Raw genomic sequence first — 24,602 nt, 5'->3', positions numbered from 1 at the left:
TTACAGAGAATCCAACGATCGAACTTCAAAGGTAACAAAAAGGAATACTTTAACTAAGTAGGTTACCAACTGTATTCAATATACTTTCCTGCATTCATTTTCAGCAAGGATATATAACTATCTGTAATAAATTTTTGGTTTTATCATCTTAGTTCTAGAGCTTACTGAAGCTTCCTTTCTCTCAGCTGCCCGAGCAACCTGAGTGTTTCCCACGTACCAGAAATCTTCTCAGTAAGGTAGAACTGATTATATAATTTTCTTCTGCCACGTTTTCTTCTGAAGAAATAGTGAAGCACCGGTATACAGCTAAGGTCACCTTCCCAATATGTTTCCTGTAGCAAGAAGTAACTTCCATTTAAGAAGCAGTCTCCCAGCTTAAGAAACAAACAAACAAACAAACAAACAAACAAAAACCCCACAAAAATTAAACAAACAAAAAGCCTAACCCTTTTTCCTGCTCACATTAAATATCAGTTCTGGGAGTGATTAAGCTCTGTTAACACGTTGCCCAGAAAAACTGTAGAACCTCCCTCTTTGAAATTTTTCAAAACCTGACTCAGCAAGGCTCTAATCAACCTGGTCTAACTTCTAAATTAGTGGTGCTTTGATCGGGAGGTTGAATTAAATTACACCCAGCCATCCCTTCAGCAGGAATCTCTCCATTAGAAGTTAAATTAGTCAAGTATATTAATTTTTGGTATTGTGGAAAGAGGTGAAGATCCATTCAAATGTGGTTTAGAAGAGCTTGCTTTCTGAAGCACAGACAACTCCTCTTTGGCGGCCTTCTTTCAAGTTTTTTTTTGAAAAATACATTCAGAATTCTTCCAAAAGGAAACATTGAAAATCCTTAGCAGCACAGACTGCTAAGACAGCACAGACTTAGTAATCCAGGGGTGCTCTTCAACGGCGGTCGAGTCTCGGTGTTACAAACGCGCTTCGGCGGGTATCTGCTGCCGCCTTCAGACCATTCCCAGCATTAGAGAAAAAGAATTACTTCCTCCGAAATGACCAGCATCCCATTCTTTTGCACTAGTTTTCGGACGGAGAGAGGGAAAGAACCCCAGAAGAAAGATATTGTTAAGTAGGTAGTTGGTGTACGTTTTTGTATATCAGCAAAGGATTTTCTTCGTGTTTGAAATGCACAGTAATGCCATTATCTTAATGAGTGAGACAAATGATACCTCAAGTTACATCTTTAGCTGTTAGGTTCAATAGTCGCAACTGTGGGGAAAAAAAAAAAAAAAGTCTTAGAGCAAAGGCTGCAGACCGGGCTGTGGAACACCTGGAAATCAATTCAAGCTTCCAGAGCGTGTTTATGTCATTTTGGTTAAGCGATTCCAACTCTGTGATTCAATTCTTCATATGCAAAACAAATTATGCCCTATCTCTCCTTTCATCTCCCTTTTACTTCAGAAAAGGCTTTTGTAGTATGATCAAGGCCAGATTGGCAGGTCTTCCTTACTTAATCCACAGACGGGGGATAACACAACTGGATTTAATATGCCTAAACACACTTGTGCGTATATGCAGTGCTCAGCGTACATACAGCTATGTATCTGTGTGCATACACGTATGTTCAACAGCTCCCTAATCTCAGCTGCAATTACGTACTCCCTTTAAAAAGAACAAACAACAGCTTGGTGAAAATGTAGACCCAGTTGGTACACTAACAAGGACAACTGTAGATAGAAAATCCAATCATATCATGAAGTTAGTATTTTGTGTTTGGGGTGTAACGTGGTACATTGTTTTTGCCTCGCCTGAGAAGGTTTTTTAAAATAGATTAAAAGAGAAGATTTAAAAGAAGATTATTTTATGCAGAGTGTTCTTTCTGTAGGGAGAGAAAGAAATTATGCTTCTGAAAAGGTCCTTTGTATCCATCTCCCACTAACACAACCTGCTGAGATAGCGGCAAATATAAATACCAGGCTTTCATATGGTGATATTGCTTTATTATTTCCTCACGCACAATTTAAGCAAAATGGTTAAGGAAGAACAGCGATACAGATTTGATGGTGCACTTCATTCCATATACCTCATAACATAAAGGTTCCCAAAGAATAAAAGTTACATGTTTTAAAGGGGAAAGAATGTATCAGTATTTTTTCAAAACTGAAACAGTTATTTTCTACTTTGGTGAATCTGAATTTTCAAAGCTTCTAATTGGAGCTCTCCAATACATACAACGTATTCTATTTGCTGTCCTATCTGTATTCATTTTGCTGCTAACAGTAAAAAAAAAAAAAAAAAGTTTCAGTTTTTCACGCCAGATTCTCAGCACACCAAGGAAAAACTCGACATCATCCTTGAAGTTAAATCACTCAGATGTGACAGAAGGCTCCTCCTGCTCACATGCATCTTATACATCCATTGAAATGTAGTGCAATACATCACTGAGGTATGTTGAGTTTTGCTTTTGTCAGCTTGCTGCTTTTTTTCTGTTTTTTTTTTTTTTTAAACCCTATAAGTTTGGGTTTATCATCCCCATTCCTTGGCACTCAATGATGTAGGTATCTTTACTGGGATCTTCCTCTTCCGATTTTGTCACGGTAAATTTGGCCTAAAACAGGATTAGAAATATATCGCTAATTAAGTTATAACATACATAAATTTAAATATTCAATATCTGATGCCCAATAATAGTATTGCTATGTGTTTATGTATATTACAGCTTTGACCGATTTCATTAAAAAACATTTAAATGAAGGTGGTAAAAGTATCTAACCGTTCTAAAGGCATCTAAAGTATGTTCACTTTCTGCAGGTAAACTCCCATATAAATATCGTAGCAATTATTTTATCAATCCTTGTCCTCCATGACCAAGTTCAGTCCACAGTGCCTGCTAAACTGTACATTGCCTAGTTACTGGCTGACAACCGACAGGTAAAACTTCCTGAGCTTTTGGACTCACCTTTGTTAGCTGCTCTGCAAAGTGTATAGCGGTTTGAGTATGAAGTGTAATTGGTCCACTTTTCACTCTAGACACCCCCTTTGCGAGCGCCATAAAAATGATCAGCTGAAAGGGAGGGAAAGGTAATTATTAAGTAACTCTTCAGATCCTAGGAACTTATTGATTAAAAAAAAGAGAAGGAAAAACATGCAAAATGTCTGTAGATGTAAAAATGTGGTCTGCCAGGTTTCAGAAAAGTTCATGATGCTGAGCGTTAAGAGTGATCCAAGGCTCAAGAAGCTTGGAAATTACTACTGTAATGCCTATTACAGAAGAGCTGCTACTTTGCCACAGTGGAGTTTGCCACTGAATTCCTTTTACTACATTTAACTTTGCTCTCCCCCACCCTCCCACCCTGAAATTCCCCGAAGTCATATCAGACCCCAGATTGGTAGATTACCTTTATGGAGAGAAAAACTCAGGAAGAGGTTTTTTAATTCTAACACTTTCCGATCACATATTCACCAGACAGATATTTTAAAAAATCTGATTTGATTTACAAACATCACCATGACAAGTACTCTGTAAAGCGTGACATAACTCTTGAGCAGCTCCCATACACACTGAATCTAGCTGTCGCATGTTTCCACCAATTGTACTGTGCATGCTTTGGAAAAACTAGGATGAGTTCAAGACCTAAATACTTCCTATCATACTACATAATAGTAATGTGTGGCCAGGTGTTTACAGCTAAGGGGTAACATCACCCTATCTAGAACAGCCCAGGATTCTTATCATGCTGCGCTATTGAAAATAAGATAGTGGAAGATCTTCATTCTCAAATGAAATTAGGTGGGCAAGACAAACAGGAGCACCTCCTAGATTCTGTTCTCTAATAGCTTCTCCTAGTATCATTCTTAATACGTAGCCAGGGAGCTATTTTTAGTCCACTACATGGAGTGCCAAATAGAAGCAAATTCCTGCCTCTTTCTTCCATACCTACTAGGATTTACAGGAAGGTAAAATTTAAGGGTGTTGGTGCAAAGCCAGGAGCATCCATGGTCCCTAAGAACTGTATGTAATTTGCTAATCCTAGTGATGTTGTGACCACACCCAGAAACCTCCTAAAACTTCTAATTATCAAATAATTATGTAAAGCCACGCCTACTTGTGGAGATATAGTCTAACTTTGAAATCTACATCTCATTCTTTCCCTGTTCAGATTTATATTCTTTACAAGTAATACATACATGCATGTTCTTGCTACTTCAACTTCATGTAAACACATACAGGAGCCTTACTTGGTCTTGCAGAGAATCATCCACAGTTCCACCATGTTTAAGATTCCTAAGCAGTATCTCAGCTGCTTCAATGCCAACCTTGTCAGAATTCTTTCCTAACAGAGAAATTCAAGAGATTGGGATGCTGCCAATTATTATTTAACATTTTAAAAATACAGAAGGGAAAAAAAAATTAAGACATCAACTTTTTAAACCTTATTTCCATATTCTTGCCTCAAATGTCTGCTTAAAAAACCCCTCTCATCTTATGATGACATATAGTTCACACTTCCTAAGCGGTGGAAAGAAAGTAGCCCTGCTTAGTCATTTTATTCAAACCATTTAAAACCAAAATCACTTCTATTCCTTTTAATCTAGATTCACTGTTGAACAAAAACTTTACAGGTAAACCACAAAGACTGTATGTTCTTAAAGTCCAGAAGCATTTTCAACTCAGTGATCCTTAACAATCCATTCTGATAAAGGTAAGTTTAATAATTTTGTAGTTTTTGTCACTATGCAGAAGCAGCTTAGTACAAAGTGTAAGATTCCATTTACTACGTTTAAAATCTGCTCATTTCCACTGTCCTTTATTGCTAAACAACATCCATTTAAAAATGCAACACTCACAGCATCAGATCTTTGAACAGATTATACTTCAGATTCCTATTTGTTAATAGTAAATTAAGTTAAATCTGAAAGAGATATACTTCATGGAACTCTCACCTCTCTTGCCAAGTGACGACCCAGCTAACAAACAACCTGTTGAAGTCTCTGCCACAACGCTAAGCAGAAAAAACAGAATCAATATGAAGAACAAAATCACTCACATTACGCTTTACTTATCAGATACGTAATCAAGATCTAGTTAATCAACTGGCAAGGTTACAGGTATTAATAGAAAGTTTGGGCTCATCTTACATTATTCCGCTTCCAGTCCCAAAGGCTTGATCATCAGGTTCTCGAACAGGCTGAATGTTAACGTAAAGATCTCTGATTTCTTTTCTGATGCACCTCACTGCTGCTGCCGCCATGTCTTTTGCCAGCTAACAAGATAAGAGGTAAAAACATTAATTAAATTATGTAACTATAGTAATACTTTTTCCTCAGAAGTCTAATTGTTACAGTGAATCCCTGAATAAAGGAGCTACTTTATTAACTAGAAAAACAAAGGAATGTTATAAAATGCCTACAAGCAAGCACTGACCATCATCTCCTCCAAGAATTTCCCCACAAAATTAAGGTAACGTTAAATGCTGAACAAATGACAATTATAGTGATGTATGTAGAAGCTTCAATATCAATAGAAATTCAAGACCTTTTCTCCATTTGTAGGGAGAAAGATTTGATTCTAGTCTTGATTATCTCAAGACACTAGATTGTAAAAAACAAACAAACAAACAAAAAAACAACAAACCCCAAAACCCCCAAAACCAACACCCCACAATTATTATGTACAGGATATACTCTGTAAGATATAATATATAAAATAACAATTTTAAATCACAGGCAGGTGGGGGCAGATGAAGCTTATCCCATCCTGGTGATCCAATCATAGCCAGTATTCATAGGTTTGGAGATTTTTAAGACCAAAACCAGCAGTCCACAGCACTTCAAAGAGTAACTCAGTTTCTCTTCTTCCTTCCTCTACTAATTCCTAGCCTGTGTGTGAGAAGGAGCCTTAAGGAGATCCCACCACTCATTCTCTGTAAACACAGACAGGATAGGAATAATAGAAAGAAGGGGGTACAAAGGAGCAAATTTCTCTCTGTTTTATCTTTGGCTAAACCAAAGATGAAAATGTTGATGCAGTCTGACCTCTGCCTATTACTGTGCACTGTAGTTTACACATATATGAACGAGAGCCTTGATTTCTGATTTAAAATAATCCACAAATATGAACAATATGTAACTCAGATATAGGATACTCCTCAGTATATGCTAAAGACTTTTGAACAGTCATATGAAGGATATCAAGGATACCGTTCTGATTTCCTGTTTTAGCTGCTACCATATTGCTATGCAATAAATGCATTTTAAAAATATCCACAATTCTGTTCTACAGCCTGAATAACTGAAACCATTTAATAAGACTACTTCATTTGCATATGAAAGACTGCAGAATACAGGAACAGTACAGCTGTGTTAAGCAGATTCCATGTAATTTTATAGAGATCATATATGAAGTTGGATACTACCAGAGCTATTACCAGCACTTACTTTTATAGGCAGCGCTCCAGCAACAAATGCTCTTCCATATATCTTTGTCACTGTGCCGCGTTCTGTTAAGTTTATTGGGCTCAACTCTTTGACTGGTGACATCTGGACTACAACTTCACCACCTCCCTGAGGATAGTAGCCCCTATTTAGAAACAGTAATCAGACAGAATTAAATGCAAAGATCACAAGGAAGCCAAGAAAAGAGCCAGAAGGCTCTTCATAAATTTCATTATACATTTTTATGTTCTCTGTTACTGTACATATGAATTTTCTTGATGTATGCCTTAGAAATCTTTATAATAGAATCAGGTTCTCTAACAGTATTACCTCATAACACACATCTTATTAACTACCTAATACCAACATAACTGGCACCTCAGAAAAAGCTCCATAATGAACTGCCTGTTCAGCATGCGCTTCCCTCAGGGGTAGCCCATAGGAAACATGAAACAGCAGCTGAAGACTTAGCAATGAAAAAAAAGACAGGAAAGAACCATATCACATTCATCATATGGTGACAGTACACACAGGGACAGCTAATGCAGATTAGTTCGTGTATTACAAATTCATCCCTTGGCTTGACTGAGGGCACCTTGTGCGCGTGCCTCTGTGCTCGCAAGCTGGTTCATAAGGCCTGCCTCTGCCACATGTCTCCATAACTCACCTCTTTTTTATGTCACAATTAAATGTGAAATTGAACTTTTCAACTATTGGCTTGAAAACCTGAAAACCAAGCATATATAAAAACACAGCATGAATCTATTTTGCATTTATAATTTCCCACTATTTTACCCAGTCTTCCAAAAAAAAAAAAAAAAAACCAACCCCAAAACCATATTGCACACAAAAATTTCAGTTACATCAGAAAAAAAAAGATAGCCAGTTTCATCCATACAGCTTATTTGTCATTCCTCGTACTTCATGCTGAATGACACTTGGTATAAAAGGATTTTCTTATGGAAAGAGGAAGAGAAATTCTTAACAATTCACAGCACTTCTAGAATAAAGAACATACTTTAAGTGAAATTTTCTTTAGTAATTAAAAGCAAACAGACTAGTTGCTGTTTCAGGGAATTCCATGAAACACTGGTTGCTCTCTACGTACAGTACGCTAACAGTGTTATATTCCCATGCCTAATTCCATAATTACAAATAAACTTGCAGTAAGAGCAACAGAAGTACAGTAGTTACATTGCATATATATGCATGAAAAATGCACCAAGCCAAAGAAATTTTTCCCTACCATGACTGCGTAGTCTATCTGAGGAGCCATCTCAGCATTAGTCCCACCTTTTAAATGAAGTTCTGATGGGGAAGCAGCAAACAGCACACAGGGCATTGCCACCTGCATCAGTAGACACACGCTCCTAAAAGCAATTACAAGATACTCCAATGTTATGCACTCATAATCCACAGAATTCCATAGAATTATTACGTATCAAAGGCAAATGACTTTCCAGAGCATTTACATAACTATTTGATTTTGAACATCATCTATAAAGTAAACTTATTAGTCTTAAAAAATACTAATTTGAAACTTCATGTCCTTAGCAAGCCTAAATATGAAGGTTTTTGTTTCACAATAATTGCATCTTTAATATTCCTGTTTGAAATAAAAGTAGTGTAGCTTACTTAATATAGTGATGGGACTGTGAGAACTGTAGGTTTAACTAGCAGATGATAAAAGCAGAAAAGGCTTAGACAGCAATTTTAACATTTTAATACTTATTTAATAACGAACTATTTAGAAAACTACAAAATTGCTTAGAAGCTGGTTAGCATCCCACACAAGAAAATTCAGAGGCATAGAAAATATGCTTTTAGATATAAGATTCCCCTATCACTGAGTCTCTCCACATTCCATAGATAATAAAAAACTTGCAAAATAAATTTTCCAAAAGTAAGTTTTTTCAGCAAAACAAAACAGTTCTCTCACAGGGGTTTCAAACATCATTTTGAATTGTGAAAACACTAATCACCACTGAACTGAAGAAAACATGGTTTTGTCTTCTTAAATAACTTCCAAATTTTTGTGAACCATACCATTACTAATTACTAATTGTCCTGGTTTCAGCTGGGATAGAGTTAGTTTTCTTCTTAGTAGCTGGTAGAGCGCTGTGTTTTGGATTTAGCATGAGAATAATGTTGCTAACGCACTGATGTTTTGGTTCTTGCTGAGCAGAGTTTACACTAGTCAAGGACTTTTCAGCTTCTTGTGCTCTGCCAGGTGCACTAGGACAGCTAGGACAGCTGACCCAGACTGGCCAAAGGGCTATTCCATACCATATGACATCATGCTCAGTATATAAGCTGGGGGAAGAAGAAGGAATGGGGGGACGTTTGGTGTGATGGCGTTTGTCTTCCCAAGTAACCGTTACGCGTGATGGAGCCCTGCTTTCCTGAGGATGGCTGAACACCTGCCTGCCGATGGGAAGTAGTGAATGAATTCCTTGCTTTGCTTTGCTTGTGTGCGTGGCTTTTGCTTTACCCATTAAACTGTCTTTATCTCAACCCATGAGTTTTCTCACTTTTCCGATTCTCTCCCCCATCCCACCGGGGGGAGTGAGCGAACGGCTGTGTGGTGCTTAGTTGCTGGCTGGGGTTAAACCACGACACTAATTCTGCTGCACTGTTGCTTACTCAAACCCTTCTGTGTTAAGTAAAAGGCATCAGCGTAGTTGTTTATACTATTGCAGCTCAGGAAAATATTTAACTTAAAGGAAACTTTAACTTATACCTAACCTGGCTTATGCATCCAAACAACTGTTCGCACCAGCCTTCCATAGCTAAACCCATTTACTTGGTTCTGCAACAGATGCCAAGAACAAAGGACCCAACACAGAAATATAGGATAGAAGAAACACAGGCACAAAGAACCGTGGATAGAATACGTTCCCAGTTCCAAAAGACTAGTATCCCATATTGTACCATTACATGCACAAGTAAAATCTCAAAATTTACTTTATTGTATGATGAGGATTATTTCAGATCTCACGGATTTGAGATACTTATCTAATTTGACGCATTTGACCTGATATGTAATGTACCAATGTGAGAAAATAATGGATAAAGTTTTAAATACATGGGCAGCTCTTTTTTGCTTAACATTAATCAAGTGTTAAAATTATAATTGATATGTAAGTTGAAAACTATTACACTTGCATGTACTTCATACATATCCTGCCTATGCTAAAGGTTCTTTGGTCACATATATCTGGCTCAGGCAGCACAGATTTTGGCTCATTACCCATGTATAAATGTTCTTTTTTTCCTCTGCTCTTTTGTGATAATTTTAAAGTTACCAAAACACCTTCTGTCATAATTTTAAAGTTACCAAGAGCAGTTAAGAGCAGTTGCTGGTCAGTCATTATCCGTGTACAAAGACATACCCTGCTGTTTTCGTATCTGCTACGTGGGTTCCACCTTTGATCTTCCCAGGAGTGAAGGTTATTTCTGTTGAGCCAATTTCTCCGCCTTCCAGCTTCCCCTCACATAGATCTCGAATGATCTCCAATCCAGACAGATGCTGAGGCCTTGGAGTGACAATAAGAAGTTAAAGATATGTGCAAGTAGGCTACATACTCACGTTACATTAAAAGAACTACTAAACACCAACTAATAAATACTACAATTGAGAATTTCAGATCAAACAAGGATCAGAAATTCGATCTTGTTCCTCCAGTACTTCTCCTGAGTTCACAGGAGTCGAAGGAGCAGCATTCAGGCCATTCTGGAATTTGCAGGATTCTGGTGTGTCTTCCATTAGAATGGGTCCAGACAGAAGCAGTCGCTTGTCTTAATGTGATAAATGCTTGGACAAAAATGCAATGGGATAACGATGGCAATACTCAACTGGATCCAAGCCAGCAACTGCTTGCCAGAGCCACAAGAGAGCTGTTCTGCTATGCGTCTGTCTTGCTGTGCTTGCGTTTCCATTTGTTTGAGTAATTTAAATAGGAAAGAAACGAACTGTTCTTAACACCATACGCTCGGTGAACCACGTTTGCTGAGGCATTACATGACCTCAACTGTATTTCACGTTTCCCACCGTGCAGTCTGCTTTGCGCCTTTGAAAGTATCTTCGAGGGGCTCTGTAAGCCTGCGGTGCCTGACAGGCGGCGAGAGGGGCGGCGCCCTGCCCTGCCCGGGCAGCCGGGCAGCGCCAGGGGCGGGAACGGCGCCGAGGGGAGCGGCCGAGGGGGCCGCGCCCTCCCGCCGGGAGCCTGCGGGCCGCCCGGCTCAGGCCCCGGCTTTGCTCCGCGCTCAGCCCTTCCATGGAAGCGAGCCGCAGACGGGGTTTTCTGATAAAAAGGCCGTCTTAAAGCAACGGAAATACACGGGGCTTGTTCTTGGAAGTATTTCGCACAAAAGTAAGCCAAGGCGTTTGCACGCTGCGCCCCGCGCCGTAACGTGGCCTCGCTGAACAGCCGCCCGGCGAGCTGACGTGCGGACGCGGGAAGGGCCGTTACCTGAGGCCGGGCTGGCTCCTCCCGGCGCGGATCCGGCGTACCCGCAGCGGCAGGCCCAGCAGGCAGCTTAGGGCCGTGGACACTCGCAAGATCTGCCCGCCCTGCACGGAGAAACGGCGCTCGTCAGGCGCTACGGCGCTCCCCACCCAGCCGGCCGCGACCGGCCCGCCCGTCACCGCTGCCCGGGGCGAGGTAAGGCGAGGCCAGCCCGCCGCTGGTGCTCACCCCCTCCATGATCCCGCCGTCTATCTCCACCCTGTCCCCGTCCATGACTGGCGGTGAGCAGAGCTGTCTCTCGCCGAGGGCCCTGCCGCGCCGATGGGATCCCGGCGGGGCCCTGCAGACGGCGAGCCCCCGACGAAGCAGCCCCCCGGGGCCGCGAACGCTTGGCCGCAGAAGCGCGCCCAAGATGCGCTCCGGTGGCGGCGGCGCCCCAGCCTGCCGGTGCCGGTGCCTGGGCCGGGCGGCGGCGCTGGAGCAGGCGCAGAGCGGAGCCACCTCCCCGCCCTCCCGCCGTGGGTTGGCGGGGGCGGTGCCGGTGCGTGAGGAGCCGCCGCCGGGTCCCAGCGCCCGGGCAGCCGCGTAGCGGGCGGGGAGAGCTCCACGTCCCGGCACAGAGCTGAGCTGCGGCGGCTTGGCCTTTCCCCTGTCCCGAGGCCGCGGCTGGAGCGGTGGCAAAGGCGGCACCCCGCAGCCCGCGACCGAGCGGCGGCTGGGACGGCAGCCCCGCGGGCACGGCTCTGCCCCGCGGCGCCCTGTGCCGCCGCCGAAGGCCGGAGGAGAGCGGCCGGGCTCCTGCCGTCACGGTCACAAGCGAGTAGTTTTCCCTGGAAGCGAGATCGCTAAAAGCAGCAGGGAGAGACGTACACGTGTTGGTCTGACAGTCACCCTCGGGACTGTACTACAGGTGTGCCGGGAGAGGCCGGGCCCTCGGCGCTGCCCTTCGTGCCTCTTCGGCCAAGGGAAGCCGCGCTCCCTCCACACCGCCAGCGGCTCTGCGACGGGAGCCCCCGCCAGGCGCTCGGGACAGGGGACGCCCTGCCATTACTTCCCGTGGGCGTGTGACGGCTCCGAGGCACCGCCCGCGCTCCCCAGCAGCGGCCCGCAGCCGCCGGCAGCCCCCGTCGCCGCCGCCGCCGCCCCGCCTGGCCCCCGCCCAGGGTGGCCGCCCGCCGCCTGGTTGGCTGCGGCTGGCGTGGCGGCCCTCCGGTTGGCTGGCCGGTGGGAGGTGTGCGGGGCCGGGGGCTGCCTCTTCGCGGAGGAAGATGGCGGCCGTGACCGCTCTGAGGAGCAGCTGCCGAGCCGCGGGGCGCCTGGTAATGGGAGCGGGGGACCCTGCGGGTGGCGGCGCGCCCCGTTAGCCGGTGAGGGGGTGGAGGACAAAGCGGGGCATCCCCGCCTCGGCGGCGGCATCCTGAAGCCCTGTTGCTTCCTTCTAGGCGGGAGCGAGCGCGGACAGCGCGGCAGACCCTGGGCGCTGGCGGGCTTGCCGCCTCCCCTCAGCCCTCCCGGCCGCCGCCTGCCCCGCGCCTGCGGGCGGGCAGTGCCCGAGCTACCCTCCCCGCCTGCCCTCAGCCTGCCCGGCCGCGCCTCCGGGCGGGCAGCGCCGCAGCCCGCCCCGCCGCTGCTCCGCGGCGCAGGTGACCGCGTCCCCCGCAGCCTGTCAGCCGGCAGCGCCCGGCCCCGCACTCCGCGGGCTGCCGCCGGCCGGCGGAGCCCGCCCGCCGCTCCCTGGGGTCAGAGCGTTCTCGCTCCCTGGGGACCCCCAGAAAAGACTTTCTCCGCCCCACGCTGCTGCCCCCTGAATGTCTTCCCCTTCTTCCCTGTGAAAGAAACGTGTGCCGCCTGTAATAAGCCACTGACGTCCCTCTCTTCTGTTATTTCTTAGTCATCTGATCGTTGCCTTGCCTATACGTTACACTGCCATCACCGCTCCTCCGCCCATGCATCCGCCCCCTCTGCGTACCGTATCTGCACAGAGACGGTGTAGTTACACACACACACACAAAGGGAAAAGTTTTGAATCCCAGGAGCCTTGACATTTGTAAATTAAGTAGCTGACTTACCTTACCATAGTTCAAGAAGTGAATCTGCTTGGTTGCCTTTTAGGACACTTACAGTCTCATAAACATATACCATCATGAAGACTTACTTCATGCTTTCTTCTGCCTTCTTGTGTCTTCCTGCTGTAGTGAAGTGTTGGTTTCCAATTATATCACTGCTGTGTTGTGGAATGTCAGAAAAAGAAACATCTTTTTGCAAGATAATTCAAGTGAAAACAAATTAAGGATCAGTTCTAGTTTCTATTATTATTTCTGCTCTTAATAATAATTCATATTGTATTTGTATTTTGAAAGCATAGTAGTGAGGAATTTTTTCAGTGATACCTTTGTAATTATCTAGTTTTAGGCTACATATAAGCCATTCTACTAATTAAGAGTATTGAATATAGCAGCTTCTTTTTAGTTTTCTTTCTAACTAAACCCTCTACTCTTAAATCCAGATGGAGCTTCTGATAAGATGAAAATGCTCATCTTATCTATGTGCATGCTGTTATATGTGCATAGTTATAGAATTGGCTATTTATAGTGTGTGTTTCCTGCAAGCACATTTTGAATTTTGCTAGATACTAATTCTTCTTGTGACCATCTACTGCGACACAGCGATAAGATCCAAGAAATAATATGGTTATTATAATATTAAAGGGCTTTAATATTCTTAATGCTTTTGCGAACACTTTGGCTAGCAAGAGGAAGAAGGACAAAGTAAGGGTGGTTGTCCATGGGTCTTTGTGTTAAGTACTAGGGAAATAATAGTTACCTAGACACGATAGACACTAGCACATGGTGCCAGTTATTTAAATGAGGAATAATGTCTGACTGAAACATGCTACCAAGGACATTGGTTTGGTATATAGGCAAATATATACTGGGAGATACAGAATATGTATGCAAAACAAATCCAAAATGACTCAGTGTGACAGCAAGTCAAAAGAGTTCTGTAGAGGAGTATCCTTTAATGAGAAGTCGTTGCCTTTGAGCACAAACTATTCAATTTGACTTTGAAATTCAGTGTTACTTCATCAGGTAATCAGTTGCCTGCAGGCTGCGTAAAAACATTTCGTTTTGAGGCCAGCAGTAGATTTTCAGGATCGGTGGTGATTTAGAAAAGCACGGTTGGCTTCTTTTTAAGGAAACAACCAAAACTGAACTGAACAGGGGCAAGGCAGTTCTCCCCAAATAGCATACAGCTCCCATGTTGTCTTGGTTCAAACCACAAGTCTTAGTCAAACAGCTGTCAGCGGCTGATGCGTCCTCAGCATCCGTGAGAGACAGGAATGCGCCCTCAGTTTCTTCTCACCACAGTAACTCCACACTTTGAAGACTTGCACAGGAAAGGTGTTATTTTACTGTGGCATTATTGCCTTTAAATTGTCATATAGCATAATAGTGGTGACATAAACATAACTACTAGTACTGTACTTGTTGGTTTTTTATTACTGTGTTTTTCCAGACATCAAGATATGTAGACGGGCATGCTATGGATATTAGAACTAATTTTGTCTTTTATATGCTTTTGTTATTTCCTTATTTGGCATTACACAGAAAATAGTATTATGGTGATTAAATACTGCAATTAATAAGCACAGCCTCTTTATTTCATGGATTTTAATTTTTCCCCTTCTTAGAAAGGAACACTGCTCTATGAAGAGACTGGGTACTGTATTATTGCTTTAACATACTAGCAGACCAACTCTTTAGTAGAGAATGTGCAAAACTGCAAGCCAAAAAGATTCCATTTTTAAAAAATGCAGTAGTTTTGAACTATTCCTACAAATATAATTTGAAACAGCATTGAAACTCTTCTGTAACAAAACCAGTCTGTTTTTTTGGCAGTGACATTACTAATTCACTACCTGCATTGGTTACCAAATGTTAAAAACACATGGAAAGCATTATGAAACTTCACATTTAGAAATAGTTCAGAGATTTGATGTGCTCCTTGTGATCATCTTCGCAGGTAAATATTGAATGTTTTCCATGTAGGGTCATATAAAGAGAAAAGAGTTTTATTGTAAGTTTGGGACAAAAAGATCTTGTTGGACAAAAAAATGTAACCATGGACTCAAGTGGGAAGAAAAACAGAATTAAAAATAGGAGAAAATAGGCTTGTGAAGATGTACATTAGATACCAGTTTTGTAATTGAATGAGAATTTTAAATGTGTTCATAAAATAAGATTTGTCATAGCTTAAAATTACCATTTTACCTGATTTTTTTAATAGGAAAAATTGTTTGGAGGACTAGTGAAAAGGATTTACTGTTTGCTCATTATAGGAGTTAGAAAAATACTTAGTGTAGATCAGTAAATACAATCTTAGTAGCGGGCAGCTGCAAAGTAACTCAATGTAACTTTATTGTGTCCTTTATGGTAGATTGTATTGTATAAATATTTTTTCCTAAAAGAAAGGTGATATTAAATATAACTTGCAATGCTAGATTAAATAATATAGAAAATGTGTACATTGTCAGTTCAGAATTGTACAGTTTCCTGAATAATATACTTTTTTAAAGTGTAATATAAAATCAAATAGTTGAACAGTTTGGGGGGCAGGGAGGGCAATCAGGAAGTTTCATATGCTCTGTAATTACTGAAAGGATTTTTAAAAAAGAAGTTAAAATGAACTTTCCCATGCAGGTGTGCTGTTTTCTGGCTCCTCTAAGAAGATAATTTCTAAATTTTACAGTTTTGAGCTACTTGAGGTACATTGTAGCACCTGAATTTTTTTCATATCTCTAAATTAATTAGAGATAGTATCTACAGATAAATTGTTATTTTAATTAATTTTACAGCACTCTAAGACAACATAACACCAGAATTACATTAGATTTAAGAAATCTTACTAAATAAGAAAGGGTTTGAACTAACTTCTGTTGAGATTAATGATACAATGCCTGTTTATGTCAGTGCAAGTGCTACTGGCTATGCTTTTGACCAAAATCATGACTGATTACATGATGCTTTAAATCAAAGGTTTGGCCTGAAGAACCTTTCAGAAAATTCCGTTGACCCTTTAAGTTGATTTCTGGATAAATATAAATGTAACCATGAAAGAAAACCATCTTATGCCCAGTTCTTAAAAAATGTCATTAAAGTTGATGTGAAATGATATTTACTTGAAGATTATTGCCTTCTATATATTAACGGAAATAAATGGCAACTGTCTGTGCCCTCTGGTGTGAATTTCCTTTCCAATTAGTACTTCTGATCAGCCTTTGATTGGAATAAGAACTGACAAAGAAAAATATGCTGATTTTTCCTGCAGTCTAGGGGACCCTTCCAGCATCCATTCTGGATAAGAATATTTCAGATGGCTGATGTAGTTGATATTATGTATGCTTTTTGTGTATGTGTCCTGATTAAACTAATTGCTTAGAGAAGCAATAGCAAGTATGAATCTCTTACCACATATTGTCATGATTTTTGTTAATTGGTTATGTTCTTGTGGCTTTGATCTCCCCATGTGATGTGTTAGTGAAAGAAGTTAAAGACCTGGCAAAGCTTATGCTAATTTAATGGTTATTGTACATTCAGTATGTATTCAGTGTAATTGTGTTTCCATAAGAACTTCTCTTATATAAACTAGAATTAAACTATTATAGTAGTATTGTTGCATCAGGAATATTAAATGAGCTCTACATTCCTCAGTCCATTATATTAACACTTAAGACTTTTCTCCCCCAGGTTTGCATTCACCGTGTTAGATCGTGCAGCAGCATTCGCTTTATAAAATCAAAATATGTGTGCGTGTTTGACAAATCTGCCCTCAAGTTTAGTCATCAACAGCGATTATTCAGAACATCTGCTGGTAATCTTTTTCATAATAAAATAATTTATTTTATTTTGTTATTTTATGAGTGTTATGTTAGCGGTTTGTATGTGACTGGTATGCAGTCTATTTTTGATGCATTCAGATTTTTCTGTCTGATATCTTATATTTAATATTAAACATGCTGTATTTTCTTATTGTCTGTTTTAAGTTTCATGTGGCCAAATTGTCCAATTTAAGCTTTCTGACATTGGAGAAGGGATTACAGAGGTGACTGTAAAAGAATGGTAAGCTCTACTTTCTTAGAAATGTACTAAGAAATCAGCAAGTAGTTTAACAGCTGTATTATCAGTTATTTATCTGAGAATGTTTTCTGGGTTACTAGTGAAGTTTTTCAAGTTTCATTTTCCACATTTTAAAACCTTGTATATACTGAGCTTTACATTTTATTTATTTGCAATCTGGTTTATTTGGGAGTGGAAAAGATGGAAGGAATGGGATGCCCTAACTGCACCTGTATATAGGCTTTCCTGCCGTGATTAATTTTAGAGTGCAGGAGATCTGTCTTTTATTATACTTACTTAGGCTGAACTTTAGAAACAAATGACTGGTCTGGAGAATCCACGTAATTTTATCCTATCCCCCTTCTCTATTGACTTTAGTAAAAGATTTGAACATTTAAATTGTTTGTAAAAAGCCAACAATGAATGGATTAAGCAAAATCAAAGTGCACAGTGAAGGAAGGCAGCGTCGAAATGCCTTGTTGTTTGTACAAACAGGTGAAAATACCTCTCTTTGCATAGAAGACAATGTTTCCCACTTTCAGTTTCTTTTCCGAAACTGATCATATACTGACCCTGGCAATTTGAAACTAAGAACTTCTTTAGGTTCAGACTAAGCTGTGCTCATTCGTATTTTTAGATGGCTTATAATCTGTCAAGAAAACTCTGCTTTACAAAAATAATAGTAAAAATATATGTGCGATGATATTCTAAATCATTGCGTCATTTCACACAACAAAGGGTTCTGGAGCAGTCAGGCAAAAGGTATATAGCAAACGTATCCATTATGTAGAATTTGTCTTCTTATCTGGAATGCATTGTCATGTTCGGGGTGTCTACATAACTGAACTTATCAAAAGAATACACAGCATAGATTTTTACACTTAGTATGTTTTATACTAGCCTGTGTCTTTTCTCTTAGGTATATAAAAGAAGGTGATAGCGTGTCTCAGTTTGATAGCATCTGTGAAGTACAAAGCGATAAAGCTTCCGTTACTATTACTAGTCGTTATGATGGCATCATTAGAAAACTCCATTACAATTTAGATGAAATTGCTTATGTTGGAAAACCATTAGTGGACATTGAAATTGATGCTTCCAAAGGTATTGTAAGCCCTTTTTTTCCTCTTGCATATTTTATGCTTGTCGTTGTAAAACCATCAGTGACAGAGGAGTTTACTTTTTCCTCCTGAAAATCTTAAAACTGAATTATGATTTTTCCTTTATAAAGTCAAGAAAATTAAGTAGGAAAAGCTGTGATATTTTATTTGGATTTAAAATCTCAAAAGCCAGACATTTCCTATTGAAAATTTAGCTTAAGCAGCAGTCTTTAGCATGCTATGTTCCCATCCACAGTAGCTCAAAGTAAATGTTAAAAACTTCAGCTGTCACAGAATCACAGAGTGGCTGAGGTTGGAATTTAACAAATGCTTATAATGTAGTAAAGTTAAAATTGTTCTTTTTGTTTGCAGGTGTTGCCCCAGAAGAAGATGTTGTTGAAACACCTCCTATGTCTCATGAAGAGCACACTCACCAAGAGATAAAAGGTCACAAAACATTAGCAACCCCTGCAGTTCGTCGTCTGGCCATGGAGAACAATGTAGGTTTGCTGAATCAGGTCCTGCTGCTTTTTATCCATCTTTTATATAGCAGTTTGACTGACTAGGAGAACATCGATCTAGAGGAAGGTGCAGTGAGAAATTACTTGTTTTCAAATAAATTTCAAATGTGTAAAAACTGTTGTAAAGGTGAAGAGGATTGTGCTTTCTGATGATTATGGTGGATAGAAAAAGAATTACTGTACTTAAAATGCAGCGAGGATGCTTTAGGCTGGAGATTAAGAAAATCTTTTTAGAATAAAAATAATAAAGTATCAGAATAGATTCCTGGGACAGAGGGAGGAGGAGGGAAAACTGGAATCTCAGCTTTAGCTACCTTGTTCTGTTTTTCAGATTTGTATTAGAGCCGAGGGTGTACTAGGTGATCTTTTAAGCGCTTTTCTAATTCTTTTTTCCTATGAATCTATGAATATTCCATTGATTTTGAAAGCTTGTGGTGCATGTTTAGGAGAAAAATAAAACAATAAGTAGAGAAAATTAAGTGACAAATAGCTTTCCTCAAATTAATATTTCACTGTTGATCCTGTGAGGTAATTAAGAGGTAAGTAGTATTCATGGTTCCTCCTTAAAGTATGCAATTAGACACCTAGCTGGCCTTCTGGATGATTTGAACAATGTTAGGTACCCAGTGAATCATAGAAAGGGAAAGAAAACTGTAGGTATGTTAGATCAGTAACTGGAATAATTCTTAATCGTAGCTCACAATGTAGGATATTTTTATATTGTTGTAAAACGGAAGTGTCATAGCTTGTTATGTACTTTTCAGATTAAATTGAGTGAAGTTGTTGGAACAGGGAAAGATAACAGAATCCTTAAAGAAGACATACTGAATTACTTGGCCAAACAAACGGGAGCTATTTTACCTCCATCACCGAAGGCTGAAATTATCCCACCTTTGCCAAAATCAGAGACTGTGCCAGCTGCTCCAAAGGACAAAGAACGCAAAATTCCTGTATCTGTTTCCAGACCCATTGTGTTTTCAGGAAAAGATAAAACCGAACCTATATCAGGTAAATAATGAAATATAAAATCTTGAGACCATGTTGACAGTAGACTACCCGTAAATGTTACTCAGTGAACAGTTGATTCCTTTTGATGGGAGTGTGTTTCATGTTATCGTCATGCAAGTGAGCAATAGGAAACCATGCTCTGTAAGAAAGTGTTGCATGAAATGATTATTTTATGAGATAATTGTTCATGTTTTGGTTGGATGGAGCTGGGCTGCAAGTTGCACTTGCTCATTTTTAATCCATGTTTCTTCAAATGTACGCTGAAAAAGGTAGGAATTCTGAAACACATGTGCATTTGTCACAGTATGAATCATTATGTAATTAGTGGCAAAGTGCAGTGAATTTAAGGGTTTATCAGTGCTTAATAATAGCGTACTTCAGCATTCACACTTGTTCTGGAGAAGAGTGCAACAAAAGACACTAAGGTAAGAAAAATCACATTCAAAGAGGAAGATAAAAGGTTTTTGCTTGCCTTTCGGGCAGTGTTTATTTGGAGAGGCTGGAAAGAGTAGTGCAGATTACTGTATTATGATTTCAAATACATACGTAAGAGAGATATGCAGTAATATAATCTGAAATATTACAATTGTAAAAATTGAGTTGCATGTGCTGAATAACTGTTGATCCTAAAGTGAGCTTTACCCTGTCCTTTTTTGTTGTGGTTTTGTTTTTACGTTGTGTTATTTGTTTAATGGAAACAAATAATTGAAATTCCACCATAACTTCCCAGAAGCTCATTTTATTGGTTTAAGAAGTCAGTGAATATTTTCCAGGTTTTCACAAGGCCATGGTAAAGACTATGAGTGCAGCCCTGAAGATACCCCACTTCGGTTATTGTGATGAGGTTGATTTGACTCAGCTTGTTCAGTTGCGAGAAGAGCTGAAACCTGTAGCACAAATTCGTGGAGTTAAGCTTTCCTTTATGCCTTTCTTCATAAAGGTGAGATGTGCAGCAGAGCACTGTTTGCAGTACTTACGCAGATTTTGCCAAAATCTGAGCGGTGATTGTTTTAAGTCTGGAGCACCACTCTATCATCTGAATAATTACAGGTCACAAGAAGAGTCTCAGCTTTTCTTGTTTATTGAACCACTGATGAATTTACTGTTGGGACTGTACTTAGGGTTATATAATGTCATGGAAAATTTTTGAAGTATTAATGGGGAAGGATAGAGCAGATAAAGCATTATTCATTATGGGGGTAAGCATCTCTGGGTGTTTGAATTACACATAACAAATTTTGGAAACTGATAGTATTTTTTTTGAGCTCCATTAAAATGAATGTCACATGAAATGCATCATTATTATTGTTGTTATATTTTTGTTGGTAATGAATCCCTCAGGTGAATGAGTGTGTCTCTTCTGTTGTTCAGGTGAATGAGTATGTCTCTTCTGTTGTTCAGAAGACCAGGCACTTGCATTCATTTAGTTGCCATGGTTCCATTTCCAACTGTTGGCATCAGTGAAGACTGATGCGCTGCCTAAGCTACACATTGAATGCATAGCTTAGTTTGAAACTTCTGGTAATGCTATTTCAATTAGAGTGCTACGTAAGCACTCATTCTGCTCACTCTCTTTATGGGGAATGAATGACTTCCTTGAAATAATTGTCATCGGAGAGCTGAGAATGACATTGCTGCTGAATCTCATAACTTTTCTCTTGGGATATTTGATTTGAATTGTGGAGCAGAAATAACAAATGCAGATTCAACTTCAGTTATACCTGGGAAAAGGATTATCACTTTTTACATGTCTGTCTGCTGCATATTTCATTTTTATAAGTTGTCTTTTTCTTCTGCTATCCTGATAATGACAGAATGTCAACAGACAAGGTTAGGAGAGTTTAAGCCAAATTTCATTGCATTGAGGAAATCGATATTGTTATTAATCTAAATTGTCTCCTACCGTTCCTTCCTTTCCATGCAGTCTCCGGTTATAAAACATAAAAATCTGTCTTTTTTTAAATTTTATATTTAACAGGCAGCCTCTCTGGGATTATTGCAGTATCCCATTCTTAATGCTTCTTTGGATGAAAGCTGTCAAAATGTCACATATAAGGTTTGTAAACTACTGATAAAAGTTGTGAGCAGAAAACCTAAACTAACAGCTAACAAGGGCTTTTCAGAATGTCTGAGCTAATTGTAAGAACCAAAATTATGATGCTGTGCTGGAAAATAATTTGTGTGACCAGATTCTAAGATTGGATTTGATTTATTATTGATGTTATTTCAGTAGTTTGTTTAATGAGAGTCACTTTTTGTTATTAAGGCTTGCCTCAAAAATGTATATTAATACAGTGATTTCCTATTTTTCACCTGACGATGGGCCAAGCATTTAAAATTAGAACATGTAAAATCTAATACAGTAATTTTTTAGTAATGGCACAGTGGTTCCACTGTTCCAACGCTCAACTCTTATGTATTAAAGTTACATTTTAAACTCAGTTTTGATAAAAATAATGTCATTTCCATACAAGTTGCTGGATTGATACGTCTGGGCAGCAAGTGTCTATTTTCTTAAGTGATGTTTGCAGTACAAACTCCTTTTGTGCTGTTTTATTAATATCTTCAGATGAATCCTTATATATTCCTTCTAGCAAATGAAAGGCAACTCAGTTTCCTTTTTTTTTTAATTTTAGTGTTCTCTTTAAAATCTCCTAGTCATGTTTTGTTACCCATTTAATCATCCTGAAGTGAAATATTTTCAGTGCAAAATTGATTCCAGGATTTTGTATTTTCCGGATGTGAAATTGCCAAAATCAATTTGCACTTTGCAGATCTGGAAAGCTAATATGTAAAAATTTACATCCCCTTCTCCCCTCAAAGTTGTATAGAGGAGTTGCTTACTACAGACGGCGCTTTCTAGGTTAAAGAGATAGATAAAGAAGACATTATTCAAGTGCTTTTTTATGGAAAACACATTTTATGTTGACTGCTTATATTAATGTCCGGTTAATGAAACTTGTTGCAGGCTTCGCACAACATTGGAGTTGCTATGGACACAGAGCAAGGTTTAATTGTCCCAAATGTGAAAAATGTTCAAGTCTGTAGTGTGTTTGAGATTGCTTCTGAATTAAATCGCCTACAGTCCTTGGGCTCTGCAGGCCAACTGGGAACAAATGACCTCACTGGGGGAACATTCACCCTTTCAAATATTGGCACAGTAAGTACAGGAAAAATGAGAACTTACATGTGAAAACTGCTTCTGAAATGAATACTTTAGTAAAGTTTAATATGCAATGAACAAAACCTGTAGCAATTAATGCAGGAAGCAATCTGCTTTAAAAAAATTGTTAACTAATATCCCCAGCTTTTTCTTTTCTAGATTGGTGGCACTTACACCAAACCAGTGATACTACCTCCTGAAGTAGCTATTGGAGCACTTGGAAAGATACAGGTATATTAACTTTATCTCAGTGATGGGAGTGTTTAACTCCAGCTAACTGAGGTCATCTGTAATGAAAATGAAATGTGGCGTGTCCCTTTGATTTTGTTTTTCTTAGATAAACATTTCCTCTTTAGGTTACAGAAACTGCATAGCTTGTGATTGAGAAGTTTTGTGATGTTTTTAGATGACTGTGCAGAGACACCAAATGTTTCAGTAGAAGTCTCTTATGCCAAAGGTTCAGATTTGTTTTCTAGAATCCTGTTGTATTTCACTCACATTTATGTTTAGCCTTCTAGTTATTAAGAAACAACGTAAATATATTTTTACAAGTTTTGCAACATGGCGATAGCATTTTTGCTATCATCAAGGAGAAGCCTATTCTGATAACGAAGTTTAATTTCATGAGCCAGATAGCCGAATCCATACAGAACTGTGTATGATGAAGGCAGTTTCATGTTTTCTGAATTTCAGGCTTTAATTCTTTAATATAAACATTTGAGATCAATGCTGGAAATGAAATTAGTATTAATTTAAGATACTTTTTCTATGTTCTTCCTATGAGTCTTTTGTTTAGGGAATGCTTTAAGGAAACCATCACGTTGAGCATTAACAGTGCAATAAGCTATTCAGGAAGAAACTTTTGAGTCAGAAAGGGTTTTCACTGCTTTGGTATTTCCATGATGGTGGAAACAGGATATGACTGTTTATTATGTAGGTTTGCAACATATTCTAATCCACAGCACAAACAATAATGGGAAGGTCTTTGTGTTTTGAATGGCACTACTGCTGTCTGTCTAATTTAGCAAAATGTTTATATTTAGATTAATGAATTAACAATTAAAAATATATTTTTGTTAATGGAAGTATTTAGGGTTTTTTCTTTCCTCTGATTTTTAGGTTCTTCCTCGGTTTAATGGAAAAGGTGAAGTATTTAAAGCACAGATAATGAATGTGAGTTGGTCAGCTGATCACCGCATCATTGATGGAGCTACAATGGCCCGGTTTTCTAACTTGTGGAAATCTTACTTGGAGAACCCTGCTTCGATGCTGCTAGACCTTAAATAAAGGAAACCATGGCTAGAATATGCCTTTAAACTCTGGATTAGACTGAATAATTATAAAAGCTGGCTCTGCTAGCACATGCCCTTTGCTACTCACATTATATAATAATTTTATGTGGTTAAAAGTTCTCAACAGCTGATATCAGTCTATCAATTAGTTGTTACTTCTTTTAATTAGTAGCGCTGTAATTTCTTCTACAGCAGACTGTCAAACTTAATAGGTCATGGCGTGACTTCTGAATATGGTGATGGAATGTCTTTGTTTTGCCTTTTATAATACATACGGTTGTGAGGCTGGTGTGACTGAATGACGCTGATCTACATCTGCAGCATTTGTAATCTGATTAACCTGTTTTGAAGGGAAATACTCATAGTTCTTCCTTGTTGGACACATACATTTATTTTAACAAATAATATCCAAATTCCCAAAAGAAGTTATGCAAAAATCATATACAAATAAAATGCCTTTTATGCTTCTTGCTGTAAGATGTCCAGAGAGCTTTTTGTTGTTTAACTGAGTAAACCTCTCAAGTCTTTCGCTAGTCTACTTTTTCCTGG

At 39.6% G+C, this 24,602-nt stretch overlaps 2 protein-coding genes across 3 annotated transcripts; one reads left to right on the top strand and one right to left on the bottom strand.

The window, feature by feature from the left end:
* Positions 1–1,930: 1,930 nt before the first annotated feature.
* On the bottom strand, positions 1,931–11,720 carry RTCA (RNA 3'-terminal phosphate cyclase). The gene is made up of 11 exons (XM_087733349.1): positions 11,085–11,720; positions 10,860–10,960; positions 9,780–9,923; positions 7,634–7,757; positions 7,055–7,113; positions 6,391–6,532; positions 5,092–5,216; positions 4,897–4,955; positions 4,192–4,286; positions 2,912–3,016; positions 1,931–2,560 (listed from the first exon to the last, which is right to left on the bottom strand). The coding sequence occupies exons 1-11, from the start codon at positions 11,127–11,129 to the stop codon at positions 2,462–2,464; spliced, it is 1,098 nt and encodes a 365-aa protein (XP_087589475.1). The 5' UTR covers positions 11,130–11,720; the 3' UTR covers positions 1,931–2,461.
* Positions 11,721–11,980: 260 nt separating this feature from the next.
* DBT (dihydrolipoamide branched chain transacylase E2) lies at positions 11,981–24,530 on the top strand. Of its 2 annotated transcripts, XM_009468379.2 has the most exons (12): positions 14,759–14,879; positions 15,557–15,621; positions 16,604–16,727; positions 16,900–16,975; positions 17,892–18,073; positions 18,442–18,569; positions 19,355–19,598; positions 20,372–20,538; positions 21,577–21,654; positions 22,567–22,758; positions 22,921–22,992; positions 23,881–24,530. In XM_009468379.2, the coding sequence occupies exons 1-12, from the start codon at positions 14,792–14,794 to the stop codon at positions 24,046–24,048; spliced, it is 1,584 nt and encodes a 527-aa protein (XP_009466654.1). In that variant the 5' UTR covers positions 14,759–14,791; the 3' UTR covers positions 24,049–24,530. The 2 variants fall into 2 exon arrangements, with proteins under 2 accessions (XP_087589470.1, XP_009466654.1); XM_087733344.1 differs by lacking the exons at positions 14,759–14,879; positions 15,557–15,621 and adding an exon at positions 11,981–12,175.
* The last annotated feature ends 72 nt before the right edge of the window (positions 24,531–24,602 follow it).

The sequence above is a fragment of the Nipponia nippon genome, unplaced genomic scaffold (assembly GCF_047370975.1).
Source record: "Nipponia nippon isolate SJK-2023a ecotype South Korea unplaced genomic scaffold, ASM4737097v1 scaffold_5, whole genome shotgun sequence".
Taxonomy (NCBI): Eukaryota; Metazoa; Chordata; class Aves; order Pelecaniformes; family Threskiornithidae; genus Nipponia; species Nipponia nippon.
This window is presented reverse-complemented; position numbering and strand designations above follow the sequence as displayed.

What these genes read in the sequence shown, in the direction of transcription:
- RTCA (XM_087733349.1), bottom strand. Translation starts at nt 11,129, where the DNA reads ATGGACGGGGACAGGGTGGAGATAGACGGCGGGATCATGGAGGGG. An exon ending in AGATAGACTACGCAGTCATG is followed by an intron (nt 7,114 to 7,633) that starts GTAGGGAAAAAT and finishes CTTGGTTTTCAG; the next exon opens with GTTTTCAAGCCAATAGTTGA. An exon ending in TTGCAGAGCAGCTAACAAAG is followed by an intron (nt 2,561 to 2,911) that starts GTGAGTCCAAAA and finishes ATCCTGTTTTAG; the next exon opens with GCCAAATTTACCGTGACAAA.
- DBT (XM_009468379.2), top strand. Translation starts at nt 14,792, where the DNA reads ATGTTAAAAACACATGGAAAGCATTATGAAACTTCACATTTAGAAATA. An exon ending in GAGGTGACTGTAAAAGAATG is followed by an intron (nt 16,976 to 17,891) that starts GTAAGCTCTACT and finishes CTTTTCTCTTAG; the next exon opens with GTATATAAAAGAAGGTGATA. An exon ending in GTCAAAATGTCACATATAAG is followed by an intron (nt 21,655 to 22,566) that starts GTTTGTAAACTA and finishes AACTTGTTGCAG; the next exon opens with GCTTCGCACAACATTGGAGT.